General features: G+C 50.2%; 2 protein-coding genes across 4 annotated transcripts; both read right to left on the reverse strand.

Moving 5' to 3' along the window:
* Positions 1–304: 304 nt before the first annotated feature.
* NSUN4 (NOP2/Sun RNA methyltransferase 4) lies at positions 305–10,996 on the reverse strand. Of its 2 annotated transcripts, none has more exons than XM_030573349.1 (6): positions 10,896–10,996; positions 3,628–4,040; positions 2,628–2,782; positions 2,135–2,289; positions 1,535–1,659; positions 305–820 (listed from the first exon to the last, which is right to left on the reverse strand). In XM_030573349.1, exons 2-6 carry the CDS (start codon positions 3,984–3,986, stop codon positions 544–546), a joined length of 1,071 nt encoding a protein of 356 aa, XP_030429209.1. In that variant the 5' UTR covers positions 3,987–4,040; positions 10,896–10,996; the 3' UTR covers positions 305–543. The 2 variants fall into 2 exon arrangements, with proteins under 2 accessions (XP_030429209.1, XP_030429208.1); XM_030573348.1 differs by lacking the exon at positions 10,896–10,996 and adding an exon at positions 6,450–6,545.
* Positions 10,997–11,106: 110 nt separating this feature from the next.
* LOC115656536 (cytochrome b-c1 complex subunit 6, mitochondrial) lies at positions 11,107–15,357 on the reverse strand. 2 transcript variants are annotated; one of them, XM_030573351.1, is made up of 4 exons: positions 15,224–15,357; positions 13,179–13,214; positions 12,052–12,213; positions 11,107–11,381 (listed from the first exon to the last, which is right to left on the reverse strand). In XM_030573351.1, the coding sequence occupies exons 1-4, from the start codon at positions 15,272–15,274 to the stop codon at positions 11,349–11,351; spliced, it is 282 nt and encodes a 93-aa protein (XP_030429211.1). In that variant the 5' UTR covers positions 15,275–15,357; the 3' UTR covers positions 11,107–11,348. The 2 variants fall into 2 exon arrangements, with proteins under 2 accessions (XP_030429211.1, XP_030429212.1); XM_030573352.1 differs by lacking the exon at positions 15,224–15,357 and adding an exon at positions 13,690–13,841.
* Positions 15,358–15,369: the final 12 nt, after the last annotated feature.

Genomic DNA, 15,369 nt, shown 5'->3' on the forward strand with positions numbered 1-15,369 from the left:
AGCCTTTCGTCTGTGGACCTGGGGCTGCATTTCCAAATGCCAGCAGAGGGGAGGGAGGAAGATATTACTGCAATGTTACAGGTGAGGAATTGTGACACACGAAGTGACTTGCTTAAGGCCAAGTGGCTGCAGAACCAGAAGCAAACTCCAGAGTGCTCAACCTCCGCTCTGAGCACTAATTCCCTCTGTGGTTATTTTACAAATAAGCAGAGGAGGTTGGAGAAGAAAAACAATCGAGTTGCAAACAAATTTTAGCGAGATCCTGGAAAGCCCTGTTTCCAAAAACAGAGAAGACACATTACAGTCTTATCATGTCTGCATCATTTATTCTCAGTGTTTGTAGCACAGAAGCAGACGTCCCTCCAGGTGTTTTAAAAGAATCACAAAGCAGTTCTCTCTCTGGAACCTCTGGGTATTTCATTACAGCCTGGAAAAGAGTGAGATCACCTCCATTCAGAACGTCACAACAGAGATGCAGCTGGATGAAGACAAACTGCCCAATCTCACCTCCACCAGGGAGAGGGGGTCAAAAAGCCGACACCCCTACTGTTCCCGGCGTAATCTGCAGAAGTACATGGGTCCAAAGTTTGCCGTGAGGTGGGGAAGGACAAGCTCCCCCAGCCTGCAGTCTGCAAAGAAAGAAAATGTGTCCTGGAAGAGTCTCCTGAAATAGCTTAAGTCTTCAACGTGGACACTGATGTTGTATTCGGTTTCTGCTACCTCAACAGCTCTCTCAACAACGTACTCGTTCTGCAGCTGAGACAGGGAGCACGTGGAGTACACCACTTCCCCTCCCGGTCTGGCAGCGAGGAGTCCAGCGCTAGATTGGAGGGGAACAAAAGGATGATTATGGGATGTAAAGGAGTAAGGCCCTGCTGTGACTGTGTGCGTCATTAGCACAGACTGTCTGCTGAAGAGGGGAAGCCAGCCTCCTGGCTAGTGAGAGATGGACAGGGCTTCTGGATGCCGCAGTCTAGACGGCTCCACGCTATCACTGCAGTTGCAGGAGAATTTAACACTGCAATGATAATAAGCATTTGTCCCACAGTGAGGCAAACAGTAAACAGAAGCAGGATGGGTCATTCTGCTGGAAAGGAGACCATAAGCAGTAGACTGAGAGTTCATTCAGCCACATGCTCCAGGGACACAGAACAGGCTGAGAAAGGATGCAGAGGAGGAATGGTCTTGTGGTTAAGGGACTGGGTTGGGATTTTAAAGATTGGCTTCAATATTTGTTTTTTTGCTATAGAATCCCTGGGTGCCACCTCTGCGCCTCAGTTTCCCATCTGTAAAATGGTGATGCTAAAGTTTCCTGTCTCACAGGGGTATTGTGAGGATACAAGTTTCTTAACGTCTGTGAGGCACTCAGATGCTGCAGTTAAAGGAAGCTACATGAATTCTCCAAACAAGGTATCATTTGACTCCAATCTCTCCCATCCTGAGGTATGGTTTTCTATACTCAGCTCAGCAGCCAGTATGAGAACCTGGGTGGACAGACAGATTGCCTGCCTCAGGTAGGGTCAAGCTCACTCACAGAAGCAGCTGCATCTGCAGCATCGGCAACATCTGACGCTCCTTCAGTCTCATTCGACTGAAAATGTTGTTGTCCTCTTCCATGACGGAATGTCTATCAGTCGTGCACGGCACATCCACAAGCACCTGTGTGATAGAGGACTGGGATCTCAGCTCAGTTCTCCACCTGATTAAAGCTTAGAAATTTGTTCAGAGTCCTTTTCCTTTGCCCAGTTCCTCCACTATCCCTGCACATATTCTGATCTAGTCAGCTGTCTAGATAGTGCCTATCACCATGGTATCAGAGTCCAGGTACACATACTGGATTGTCATCGGTAGGTTGCTCATGAGTCCGGGGGATAGGCAGATTGAGAGCTAGATTTTAAAAGGGTTGATAGCTACAAATGCGACAACATGAAATTATGTCAGCTAAGAGTAGGTAAATTAAACAACAGGTTCTCTCCTGCAGATCAACATTTAAGGGGAGAATTCCCCCTTCTCCACCTTGCGTAGTTGGATAAATAAATTATTGCCTTCCTCAGAAGCATCCAGCATTTTCCTCTGCCAGTGCTAGGAAACTCGGCTAGACAGATCTGCCTTTTCCATATTTTCAGTCACTTACCCTATTGTAAGTGTCCCCTTCCAGTTCCCCCCACTTCCTTCCATCCCAGGATGTGATGCGCACATCAGCGCTGATGTCTTTAGGAACGTAGCTACAGAGAACTCTGCGCAGCCTGTTACTGCGGGAAGCAGAGATATCGTTGGCAGCCAGGTGCCCTGTCATGAGAGAGACAACAGAACACACACAGAAAAAGAACATGAAGAAAACCAACAAACAGAGACAAACTGATGTCCCAATTGCCCAGCCCCTATAATCACAGGAGAGTGGTCAGAGGGGAAAACCCACCTGACAATAACCGATGGGCTTTTGCAGAACACTCCATGCCAATATAGCTTGGGGAGAGGGAGCAGAAAGTCAAATTGGGGACTATAAGGAATTTATCATTTCAACTCTGTCATAGTGAGCAAAGAACACCTGCTAACCATCTAACCCCATCTATACCCTGAAGTATCTTTGTGAACAGGTGAAGGGTAGGATTGCCAACTTTACTTACGGCAACATCCTGTCTGCAGAAGAGCCAGCGTCTTGCCACCAGGTGCTGCACAGAGGTCAAGGATTAAGTCACCAGGCTGCACATTGAGAGCCAAGACAGGCAAGAGCGATGCGGCATCCAGCAGATAGTAGCCAAGGGTTCCTAAAGCGTCTGGTCTAGAAATTCCAAGAGATAATTGAAAACCAAGTGTATTATGAAAAACTGAACAAAAGTCAAGATACAGAGCTTGAAAACACATGAACGCCATGTTCCCAGAGATAGTTACCCATCAGGTATGTTTGATGAAGGACCAGAACATACAATCCCAGAAAAATACAATGTTCCAGATGGAAGACACCGATTTGATGATGACCTAGTTCATTTCCAGGCCACCAAAGAACGATTCCTCAAAGTACATTGCTTAGTGCTGTGTCTGCTTTAAATATCCCTATATTGTACGTATTTTACAAACCCTAATACGTTTCTTCACCTCACTCGAGCACAATGTTTTCACAAGCTCCATTAAAGCTGTGTAGAACCAGCAGCTGAGCTACAGAGGAAACATGTAGAATTTAAGTTCAATGCAGCTAAATACAATGCTGTATGTGATGAATTTGGGGGGGGAGGGGGCGAATGGCTTTTATTTCTGTTACTCTACAAGGCCCAGATTGGAAGATGATTCCTACAAGGTAGCCTCAGACCCAGAGGCTGAACATCCGTTTCTGAGGAGGGGGTAGGGGAAAAGAATTGTAACACGTACATACACAGCACAACCGGCTCAAACTTTCCAATCAGTGTGACAGAACAGTTCATACCTAGCTCTTATACAGCATTTTTCATCAGTAGATCTCAAAGTGCTTTACAAAGAACGCAGTATAAAATCTCTATTTTATAGATGGGGAAACTGAGGCACAGAGCGATTAAAGCAATTTCCCCAAGCCCACCCAGCAAGCCAGTGACAGATACAGGAACCAAACCCAGATTTCCTGAGTTCCAGGCCACAAGCTTCCGAGTGCCATACCTTGCCGGAGGAAACCGACTGATGTCTCCTTTGGAGAATGTGTAACACTTGATGTTGGGGCTGATGGACGCAGAAAGCGATGATGGCACCTGTGTTTGTTCCACAGACAACTGTTCTCTGTGGGTTTCTTGGGGTGCTGTTTCCTCACCCCTCACTCGTTCTACAGGCGAATCCCCGTGCACATGCTGAGCTGCTTTCTGAGATTCATAAACAAAATCCACAGCATTTAGAAGTTTCAGCTCTCGGCTGACCCTGTCGGCGTCAGAGAAATTGTTGACAAGCGCGCCGTATTTCTGTTCCGAGAGGAGGCTGACGCGGATCGAGGGCCACAGGCTGCCAAACTGCACGCTGTAGTTCATGTCAAAGTTCTGCAGAGCCAGCCGGATGGCCGAGATCTTGGGAGCAGTGCCAGCCTTCAGAGGAATTGAAAGGTTAGGCACATGAAAGAACCAAACACTTTTACACTGTGATGTTTCCCCACTTCTGTGATTGGAATGATCAAGAGCAAGGCTCTGCTTTACCACGGTTACACTTGGCACTTCTGCCAGCACCTGTCCCAGGAGGAACTTTAACTGAGTCCCAAACAACCCAGACATAAAACAGCCCTGCTAGGAGGCAGCTGTTCTGCCCATTGCACAGATGGGGAAACTAAGGCACAGAAAAGCAGGGCAATTTGCATTCAGTCTGAAAATAGCAAGACTGGGTGTGCAGAGTGGAAATGGAACACGGCCTCGCTTCAGCATGTTTTTACAGCTCGATTAAAGCCGTGTGGAACCAGAAATTAAGCCATAGAAGCAACATGTGAAAAGGAGGCCTTGGGACTCATAGTGGTGGGGTGTTACTGATAGGAAAGAGACAGAACGCCTGGGGCTGGAGAAAGGAGATACTAGACAAGGGGCTTTGGATGGGAAGGAGAATGAGGGGGATCTGCCATTAGCTAGGAGGATTAGGTTTTGGGGGGATTAACTGAATATCAGGGTTGGAAGGAACCTCAGGAGGTCATCCAGTCCCACCCCCTGCTCAAAGCTGGACCAATCCCCAGACAGATTTTTGCCCCAGATCCCTAAATGGCCCCCTCAAGGATTGAACTCACAACACTGGGTTTAGCAGACCAATGCTCAAACCACTGAGCTATCCCTCCCTAAGGTGGGGGGGGGGGAAGAAGAGAATTTTGGGCTGCTGGAATTAGCAGAGGGGTGGAGGAATGATTTTTGGGGGGAGGATTTGGGGGGGATTACTGAGAAGGCTAGAGGGGGAGTAGAATGATTTTTAGATGCAGAGTGGGTTAGTGGGGATGAGGGGGGGGGGGGAAGGGAAACATTTCCAGGGTTAGCAGGGAGTGCAGGGGATGGATTTCGGGAACTTAGTAGGGCATGGGGGCCAGGAGCTGGGTCAGTAGCTGGGCTCTGGTACTGGGTGGCCTGAGCTGAAGGGTGGATAGGGAGAATTTCGATGAGGCATTAGCAAGGGGGCTGGAGCATCTTTTCGGGTATCAGTAGGGTGTGGGGGAGAGAGAGAATTTCAGGGGATGGGTGGGGGTTAGGGGGAAGGGAAACATTTCAGGGGCAGGGGAGGATTTTGGGGTGTTAGTAGGGAATGCAGGAGGTGGATTGGGGGGGGTTAGTGGGGCTGAGCCAGTAGCTGGGCTCTGGTTCTGGGCAGGCCGAGTCCCAGGGTGTGGGGAGAGAATTCCGTGGGCGGATAGTGGGGTGGCAGCTTTTGGGGGGGGTCAATGGGGTGTAGAGGGAGGATTTCGGGGGAAGGATTAGCGGGGAGGGGGGGTTATTTTGATGGGGCGGGGAGGATTTGGGGGAGTCCCTAGAGGAACGATATGGGGGAAAGCTTTCGGGGGGGGTCAGTGGGGGGAGGATTAGCGGGGTGAGGAGGATTTGGGGGAGTCCCTGGAGGAACGATACGGGGGAAAGCTTTGGTGGGGGTCAGCGGGGTGTGGGGGGAGGATTAGCGGGGTGGGGGGTTATTTCGATGGGGCGGGGAGGATTTGGGGGAGTCCCTGGACGAACGATACGGGGGAAAGCTCGGGGGGGGGTCAGCGGGGTGTGGGGGGAGGATTAGCGGGGTGGGGAGTTATTTCGATGGGGCGGGGAGGATTTGGGGGAGTCCCTAGAGGAACGATATGGGGGAAAGCTTTCAGGGGGGGGGTCAGTGGGGGGAGGATTAGCGGGGTGAGGAGGATTTGGGGGAGTCCCTGGAGGAACGATACGGGGGAAAGCTTTGAGGGGGGTCAGCGGGGTGTGGGGGGAGGATTAGCGGGGCGGGGGGGTTATTTCGATGGGGTGGGGAGGATTTGGGGGAGTCCCTGGAGGAACGACACGGGGGAAAGCTTTGGGGGGGGTCAGCGGGGTGTGGGGGGAGGATTAGCGGGGTGGGGAGTTATTTCGATGGGGCGGGGAGGATTTGGGGGAGTCCCTGGACGAACGATACGGGGGAAAGCTTTCGGGGGGGGTCAGTGGGGTGCGGGAGGAGGATTTCGGGGTGGGGGGGTTATTTCGATGGGGCGGGGAGGATTTGGGGGAGTCCCTGGAGGAACGATACGGGGGAAAGCTTTCGGGGGGGGGGTCAGCGGGGTGTGGGGGGAGGATTAGCGGGGTGAGGTGGGTTATTTCGATGGGGCGGGGAGGATTTGGGGGAGTCCCTGGAGGAACGATACGGGGGAAAGCTCTGGGGGGGGTCAGCGGGGTGTGGGGGGAGGATTAGCGGGGCGGGGGGGTTATTTCGATGGGGCGGGGAGGATTTGGGGGAGTCCCTGGGGAGGTAGCAGGGGGAGCGCGGGGCTGTGTGGGCGGTTCCCGGTTCCCCCTCACCCATTTCTCCTTGTACCGGTACCGCCGCGGGGGCAGCCCCAGGCCCGGCAGCGCCCCCGGCAGCAGCCGCCGCGCCGGGCCCCTGAGCGCCGCCATGGTGCGCGCCGCTAGGCCGGGGCCGGCCGGGAACCGGGGCCGCCGCTGCAGGTTCCGGCCTGGCCCCGCCGGGGAGTCAATTCCCGCCGGCCGGGGGCGGGGCAGCCTGTGATACCCCCTCCCCCACGAGAGCTCCCCCAGCGTGGGGATCCCCCGGCCCTGTGCTAGGGGCCCCTCCAGAGCCCCCCCCAGCGTGGGAACCCCCCCGGCCCTGTGCTGGGGACCCTCTAACCCCTCCAGATCACCCACAGCTTGGGGGTCCCACCCTCAGCCCTGTGCTAGGGGAGCCACCATCCCCTCCAGAGCCCCCCAGTTTAAAGGTTCCTCCCTGGCTCTATGCTAGGGGACTCCCCATCTCCTCAAAGCCCTCTGCAGCTTAGGAATCCAGCTCTGTAGGAGACCCTCCTGTTCCCTCTAGTCTAGCTCTTCCCCCACTCACTATATACCCTTGGGTACATTCCTTAGCCTCTCTGAGCCTGTTTCCCCACCTGAAAAATGGGGATACATGGAGCACTGGTTTGATCCACTTTCTACTACTTCACCCAGGCCTTTGTGGCTCTATACAGCCCTGTGCACACCTTCCACCTGAACATCTATGACCCCCAAGAATGCCTCAGTGCCAAGAATGTTCTGATTCTGGCATGCTCATTCCAGTTCACCAAAGAGGGTCACATGAGATCTCCCATACAAGCTTATGTCACACTGATCCTCCATTTCATGCTAAATTTACAGATGATATTTAAGGAGTCATGGAAAATACATATTGACATCTGGCACCAACCAAAGAGAGGTTTCTTCCAGACAGGAGGCAAGATGTGTATTTTCTGCCAGGTGTAAATTAAGCATTCTAAGCCAACACAACAGACACTCTATTTACCTACAGAGTCAACAGCAAAGGAGCACACAAGATAAAACGAGCCATGGGGGTTAGCCTGGCCCTGTGCAAAGACCATTAATTTTGGGGAGGGGGTTACTAGGAGGCAAAGAACACCCCTTTATCCTGCACTTGGGAAGTAATTGGGCAGTGTGGTTACATTCACAAGGCTTTGGGTGAGATAAGACTGCTTTAGATAGGGGGTTGGCTTGTTAAAAATTTAGTCTCTAGAAAGCACCTATTGATTTTGTTTTATACGTAACCCTTCTGTTTCCATTATCCTGTCTCACTAGCTCTTAAAATCTTGATTTTTAATAAGTTTATGATTGGTTTCACCATAAGCATAACTCCCTACTGTGGTATTGTAAGAGGAGCTGATCCTGAGCTGAATTATTCAACTTGGTGTGTACATTGTTCCTTTGGGCACAGCACAGCTGGTGTTACTGGGAGTGTTCAGTGGGTAATGGCTGAATGCAAAAGGCAGATTTCACAGGGGCTTACAGTGCACCTGTTGTTAATCTGCAAAGCAAAGGTGTAGTATTGGCCTGAGGAGAATGCTTGGGTGACTGACAGCCACTTAAGCACAAGCAAGCCTCCCTCTCACTGGAAGGGATGGAAAGAAGGTGACACTCAGTCTTGGGCCCCCTGAGAAATATCACAGCATCTCGAAGAAATTTACGGCATGCTTCCCAACAGACCCCAGGCATAATAAGCCCAAAAGGAGGATCTTCCAGTTCAGCACTGAGACAGAATGATAGGGAACCATCTACGGCCAAATTTCACTTTCACTGCTAGGGCTATCTGCATTCACCAATGAATTTGATCTCCATAGGTGAAAAGCCAGCACACCTTTCACAAGCATAACATTCACTATACCTGCAAATCTTAGCGCAGAGACAGCTGCTTAGAATACCTCGTGTGACAGGTTTCTAGTGAAAAAACAGACATCCAGTTTCCAGTCTTGCAATTTTTCCAAAAGAAATTTTTAAGGCATACGATGATCAGAGCAGTCCTTCAGCAAAGAGTTTTTGTGCACATACTTCAAAGCACTTTTGAGCTAGAAATTATTCTCTTGTAGTATTTTAAAATATCAGAGTAATTTTCAGTTTCTGGGGCCCACAAAATATTTTCCTTAACGTGAAGCTCTCATATCCATCCCAGGGCTGTGAGGATGCTCCATTTAATCCATTACTGATAGAATTACAGAACACTATTGCAGTAAGAAAGACTACTGCTTTTAAATCCAAGAACTGTTATTTTACATTTTGTGCTTTGAAGCTCCAGGCATGAGGGAAAAATATTAATAGAGTTACTTGTGTAGTGTCACAATGCGCTTGTGACAGCATCCGTAGGAAAATTATTAGACACTAAAGATGGCCCCTTAAATCTTAATTGAGCCCAAGCCCCATTTGTACTACAAAGAGCTACATTTTCAGTCAGCCCTGTAGCTGACCCCACAAAACATGGGCCCACACATGCAGAAATGACTAGTGGTTTTGGGTGTCCCACTTGAAACCTTAAAGCAGCCTGATTTTCCAAGAGTGCTGAGCACCAACCCTCAAGCTCAGTCTCCATTAAGGTGTGTGAAGTGGGGCACCCAAAGTCACTAGGAGCATTCAGTCATGATGGGTGTATAGTGTTTTAACCCTGTTCCCAAGCAGGGCTCTAGCACAATTGTTGAACTGTAACTCCATTTTGGCTCTTCGAGGGGGAGGACTTCCCTAACTACATCTGTGACTATACCACTTTGCTGGTCACACTGTATGACAAGATTGTGAAGTATATTTCAGCATATAAAAGACACCCACAGCCCTGGCATTAGCAGCTGAGCCAGTAAGGGCTAGATGCCAAGATTTTCTTCTCAATGCACTTGATGGGTGTGCACCAAGACAGCTTTGTAGAAGCCAATAAGGCCATGATGATAAGTTACAGTCACCATGTATTTTCGTCAAGAACAAATCATGTCAAATCAACCTGATAGCTTTCTTTGACAGGGCAACAAGCCTTGTGGATGGGGAGGAAGCAGTAGATGTGGTATATCTTGACTTTAGTAAAGCTTTTGATACTCTCTTGCATGACATTCTCATAAAACAAACTAGAGATATGCAACCTAGAGGGAGCTACTATAAGGTGGGTGCATAGCTGGTTGGAAAACTGTTCCCAGAGGGTAGTTATCAGTGGTTCAGAGTCATGCTGGAAGGGCATAATGAGTGGGGTCCTGCATGGATCAGTTCTGGGTCCCGTTCTGTTCAATATCTTCATCAACAATTTAGATAATGGCATGGAGATTACACTTAAAAAGTTTGCAGATGATACCAACCCAGGAGGGGTTGCAAGTGCTTTGGAAGCTAGGATTAAAATTCAAAATGATCTGGACAAACTGGAGAATTGGTCTGAGTAAATAGGATAAAATTCAATATGGACAAATGCAAAGTACTCCACTTAGGAAGGAACAAATCAGTTGCACACATACAGAATGGGAAATGACTGCCTAGGAAGGAGTACTGTGGAAAGGGATCTGGCGGTCATAGTGGATCACAAGCTAAATATGAATCAACGGTGTAATACTGTTGCAAAAAAAGCAAACATTCTGGGATGCATTAACAGGTGTGTTGTGAGCAAGACACAAGTAGTAATTCTTCCACTCTACTCTGCGCTGATTACGCCTCAACTGGAATGTTGTGTCCAGTTCTGGGCGCCACATTTCAGGAAGGATGTGGACAAATTGGAGAAAGTCCAGAGAAGAGCAAACCAATGATTAAAGGTCTAGAAAACATGACCTATGAGGGAAGATTGAAAACATTGGGTTTGTTTAGTCCGGAAAAGAGAAATCTGACAGGGGACACGGTAACAGTTTTCAAGTACATAAAAGGTTGTTACAAGGAAGAGGGAGAAAAATTGTTCTTCTTAACTGCTGAGGATAGGACCAGAAGCAATGGGCTTAAATTGCAGCAAGGGCGGTTTAGGTTAGACTTTAGGAAAAACATCCTAACTGTCAGTGTGGTTAAGCATGGGAATAAATTGCCTAGGGAGGTTGTGGAGTCTCCATGACTGGAGATTTTTAAGAGCAGGTTAGACAGATACCTGGCAGGGATGGTCTAGATAACACTTAGTCTGGCCATGAGTGCAGGGGACTGGACTAGATGACCTCTCGAGGCCCCTTCCAGTCATGATTCTGGTGAAAAAGGCATATCCAATACATTGATACAGCAGCTGACATAATTGCTAACGTGGTTCGAATCTGCATACACTGTAATACTAGCTGCAGTGGAGACACCAGGGAGGGTGTCAAAGTCAGAGGTGTTTAAAACAATGGGGACCTTTCATATTGCACAAACAGGATTCTACTCCTTTTCTTAAGCATAGTCTGGAAGTAGCATATCCATCCCTTGTAGAAGGGGCATAAACACCTTTGTGCCTTCCTGCTGATTAAGATACTATAGATTTAAGAGTAGTCATATCTAGTCTCCACATACCAGAAAAAAGGGGCCCCAAAATCATCTCTTCACAGCTCCAACAAGCACAAAGTTGTATCTGTGCTTATCCTTGATCCTCATGCTGCTAGTAATCGTTGTGCACAAGGGAATTCCTACAGAAAGGAGGAAACTTCCCCTCCCTACTGTCTAGTTATTAATATTAATTAACCGCCTTCATTAAGTAGTCATAGAGTGAAGCCATTTCCACAGGAACTTTGAATATGTTTAATATGGAAAACCACAGAAGACGGTTTTGTTACAACTGCACATTTTTCACGGAAGATAGATGCAATGACAAGGTGGCACCTGGATCACCGCAGCACAGCCAGGATGCTGCTCACTTATACTGTACATTCACAATAATGGGCAGCAAGCAGCACTTGGAATCCAAAATGAAACTGCACCGTGTTCCAGCTGAATGATGGAGGCAGATGGTGGGACTTGCTCCAACATTTACTTCAGATTCTTAAAGAGTTTGTGAGCCACCTAAAATGCAAGATGAAGAAAGCTTTCAGTAACTGACATGTTCTCTCAACACAAAGGTCTTGAGAACTGGACAGACATCATATTCGCTCTCTCCTCTCTTCCCTATCTTTATGTCCCTATCTTCTGTATCTCAGATTCATTAAAACAGCAGCAATATAATTAGAGAATTGATCACAGAGAAGTTTGTCTCTGTTGACTACCAATAATTTTCTAATTGTCTATATGGTCCCACCTTTGTCTTTCTCTAAACAAACTTACGAAGGCTACAGAAGCGTATCTCAAACCAATTACTAGAGGCTGACAAAAACAATATTGAATTGCTTTACAAACGTCAATATTTCAAATGAATCCCTGTGCTTCAGAGATGAGCTGTATTGAGTAGCAGTACTACTACAGTGCATACTGATCAGCACAGGGCCCGCTAAAAAAACCAAACCCAAACCACTCCCCTGAGTGTTCTCTCTCATTAAAACCATTATATTTACTGGACTCTATGGGATAAGAATTTCAACTCAAAAGCAGGAACAAATAAATATTTAAGAGAAAAAAAATCACCTCACAGGATCAAGGTTCAGAGTTCTTCAAAATTAAAACACACTAATTCAGTCATGTCCCATTAGAGATTGCAAACCAACACAAATGACTAGGTATCAGCCTCCGTTGGACTTACACAGTGGTCTCTGGCATGCAGGAAGTCAAAAAGCTCTTCCGTACATTCCTCCTGTGTGCGGGACCTTGCTGACACTCGCGCATCACACAGCTCCAGCTTCTCCCGTGCCTTCACGCACTTCTCAGTCTGCTCACACTGCTCCCTGATTGTGGTTAAAGGATCCTGAGGGTCAAGTTAAAAGATCTCACACTTTTTGTTCTTAAACACAGTTTGTAGAGTTACTTACGTGATCAGATGCAAATCATATGCAACGATTAGGCTTTGAAAGTTCAGACAAGAGTTCTAAATCAAGTTTCCTTGTATGCTAACAGCTAACATTTACATAAAATGCTACACATGCACTTCCAAACCCTAAGCTAGGGGGCATGTCCTCAGCTGGGTAAATTCCCCCTGCTCTGTACCTCTTTTAAAAAGAGATGAGCAAAAACCACCCACCACCATTTGTGGTGCTAGAAGCCTCCATGGTTCTCAAAATGAAAGCATTATCACCATATAAACTACACATATCTAGGACCTGATAATCAGCAAACCCGTAGAAACACTAATAAAAACCCCACACATCTGCACATGTACAAACAAGCACTTATTTGGCATACACCAAGGGGTTCTCAAACTGGGGGTTGGGACCCCTCAGGGGGTTGCAAGGTTATTACATGAGGGGTCGCGAGCTGTCAACCTCCACCTCAACTCTGCTTTGCCTCCAGCATTTATAATGGTGTTAGATATAGAAAAAAGTGTTGTTTTTTTTTATAAAGGGGGGCGGGGGGAGAATCCACACTCAGAGGCTTGCTATGTGAAAGGTGTCACCAGTAAAAAAGTTTGATAACCACTGGCATACATTACCAGATAAGCCTGAGCACATGGTAACCACAGTACAAAAATTGCACATGCAAGTGTACACCTACAAGTTCACTGGAAACCAGGTCTTTAAACATTAGTTCATTCTATTCCCTGTATGCAGCACAGTAAATGAGACTCCACAAGTGTTCATTTCATCAGCCTCTTGTTTGGAGCAAGTTTGGTTAATCAAAGATAACAAGCATAGTTCACATCCATTATAAAAAAATTATGCTTCTTGAACAGTTTTTCCTTGGTGGAAAAAGTTTCTAAGTTTCAGTAGTTCTTACCACTAGCTCTGCCTCCTCCTCCTCCTCTTCCTCTTCCTGGGAAAAAAGGGATACCAGATAAAAGTTAGTTATATTATGCCATACAGAAAGCCTTTATGTCATTACACACACTTAAGAGTCTATTGAGTATAAAAGCTATTTCCACAACTGACACACAAGGTTTTAGTAAAAGCAGCAAAGAATCCTGTGGCACCTTATAGACTAACAGACGTTTTGGAGCATGAGCTTTCGTGGGTGAATACCCACTTCGTCAGATGCATGTAGTGGAAATTTCCATGGGCAGTCATGCTGCCTGGGTCCTGGCCACCAGTCTGAGGGGCTCTGCATTTTAACTTAATTTTAAATGAAGCTTCTTAAACATTTTGAAACCTTATACAATAGTTTAGTTCTATATTATAGACTTATAGAAAGAGACCTTCTAAAAACGTTAAAATGTATGACTGGTTCATGAAACCTGAAATCAGAGTGAATAACTGAAGACTCGGCACAGCACTGCTGAAAGGCTGCCGACCTCTGCTCTAGATCCTTTACGTCTCCAGCATAAGAGTCTCCCCTGCACCATTAGAAAGCAGTTTTGTTCTGTTTCCCACAAACGTTTCCACTGTTGCCGTTGAAACTGAATTGCTGAGTCCTACCCCGCACGCTGACCGGTTTGGGGGGGAGTGGGGAGCTGTGCCGCGGGCCGGGTCGAGGGATGACTAGGGTACGGGGGCCAGCAAGGGACACACCTGGCGCGGGGGGCGGACGCTGTGCCGCGGGCAGGGTCCCGAGGGGAGAAGGGATGAGCAGGGTACAGGGGCCGGGAAGGGACACACTTGGCGCGGGGGAAGCTGTACCGCGGGCCGGGTCCCGAGGGGAGGAGGGATGAGCAAGGTACAGGGCCCGGCAAGGGACACACCTGGCGCGGGGGTCAGGAGGGGGCAGAAGCTGTGCCTGGGGCCGGGTCCCGAGGGGAGGAGGAATGAGCAAGGTACAGGGGCCTGGAAGGGACACACTTGGAGCGGGGGAAGCTGTGTCGCGGGCCGGATCCCGAGAGGAGGAGGGATGAGCAGGGTACGGGGGCCGGCAAGGGACACACCTGGCGCGGGGGAAGCTGTGCCGCGGGCCGGATCCCGAGAGGAGGAGGGATGAGCAGGGTACGGGGGCCGGCAAGGGACACACCTGGCGCGGGGGAAGCTGTGCCGCGGGCCGGATCCCGAGAGGAGGAGGGATGAGCAGGGTACGGGGGCCGGCAAGGGACACACCTGGCGCGGGGGACGCTGTGCCGCGGGCCGGGTCCCGAGGGGAGGAGGGATGAGCAGGGTACGGGGGCCGGGCAGGGACACAACTGGCGCGGGGGAAGCTGTGCCGCGGGCAGGGTCCCGAGGGGAGGAGGGATGAGCAGGGTACGGGGGCCGGCAAGGGACACACCTGGCGCGGGGGAAGCTGTGCCGCGGGCAGGGTCCCGAGGGGAGGAGGGATGAGCAGGGTACGGGGGCCGGGAAGGGACACACCTGGCGCAGGGGAAGCTGTGTCGCAGGCAGGGTCCCGAGGGGAGGAGGGATGAGCAGGGTACGGGGGCCGGCAAGGGACACACCTGGCGCGGGGGACGCTGTGCCGCGGGCCGGATCCCGAGAGGAGGAGGGATGAGCAGGGTACGGGGGCCGGCAAGGGACACACCTGGCGCGGGGGACGCTGTGCCGCGGGCAGGGTCCCGAGGGGAGGAGGGATGAGCAGGGTACGGGGGCCGGGAAGGGACACACCTGGCGCGGGGGAAGCTGTGCCGCGGGCAGGGTCCCGAGGGGAGGAGGGATGAGCAGGGTACGGGGGCCGGGAAGGGACACACCTGGCGCAGGGGAAGCTGTGTCGCAGGCAGGGTCCCGAGGGGAGGAGGGATGAGCAGGGTACGGGGGCCGGGAAGGGACACACCTGGCGCGGGGGACGCTGTGCCGCGGGCCGGGTCCCGAAGGCCGGCAAGGGATGAGCGGGACCCGGCAGGGACTGGGCGCGGTGGGGTAGGGGCAGCCCGCCGTGCTCGGGGCAGGCTGGCTCTGGCTGTGCCTCACCTCGGGCTCCCCACTGCGGCTCCCCAGCATCTCCTCGTCCTGCAGCCCCATCGCTGCTCTGCTGCGGGATCCCTCACAGGCGCAGAAGGACTCACCAGGGTCACCCGCCGGAAATCCCGCCTCTCCCCCCTGACCCGGAAGTGGAA

This window comes from Gopherus evgoodei, chromosome 8 (assembly GCF_007399415.2).
Source record: "Gopherus evgoodei ecotype Sinaloan lineage chromosome 8, rGopEvg1_v1.p, whole genome shotgun sequence".
In the NCBI taxonomy this organism is placed as follows: Eukaryota; Metazoa; Chordata; order Testudines; family Testudinidae; genus Gopherus; species Gopherus evgoodei.

Excerpts from the sequence above, each read along its gene's own strand:
- NSUN4 (XM_030573348.1), bottom strand. The coding sequence starts at position 6,545 with ATGGCGGCGCTCAGGGGCCCGGCGCGGCGGCTGCTGCCGGGGGCGCTG. Across the intron at positions 4,041-6,449 it reads ACCGGTACAAGGAGAAATGG|GCTGGCACTGCTCCCAAGAT; the intron begins GTGAGGGGGAAC and ends ATTCCTCTGAAG. Across the intron at positions 1,660-2,134 it reads AAGGGGACACTTACAATAGG|GTGCTTGTGGATGTGCCGTG; the intron begins GTAAGTGACTGA and ends TCTATCACACAG.
- LOC115656536 (XM_030573351.1), bottom strand. The coding sequence starts at position 15,274 with ATGGGGCTGCAGGACGAGGAGATGCTGGGGAGCCGCAGTGGGGAGCCC. Across the intron at positions 13,215-15,223 it reads GCCGCAGTGGGGAGCCCGAG|GAAGAGGAAGAGGAGGAGGA; the intron begins GTGAGGCACAGC and ends CTTTTTTCCCAG. Across the intron at positions 12,214-13,178 it reads AGGAGGAGGCAGAGCTAGTG|GATCCTTTAACCACAATCAG; the intron begins GTAAGAACTACT and ends CTTGACCCTCAG.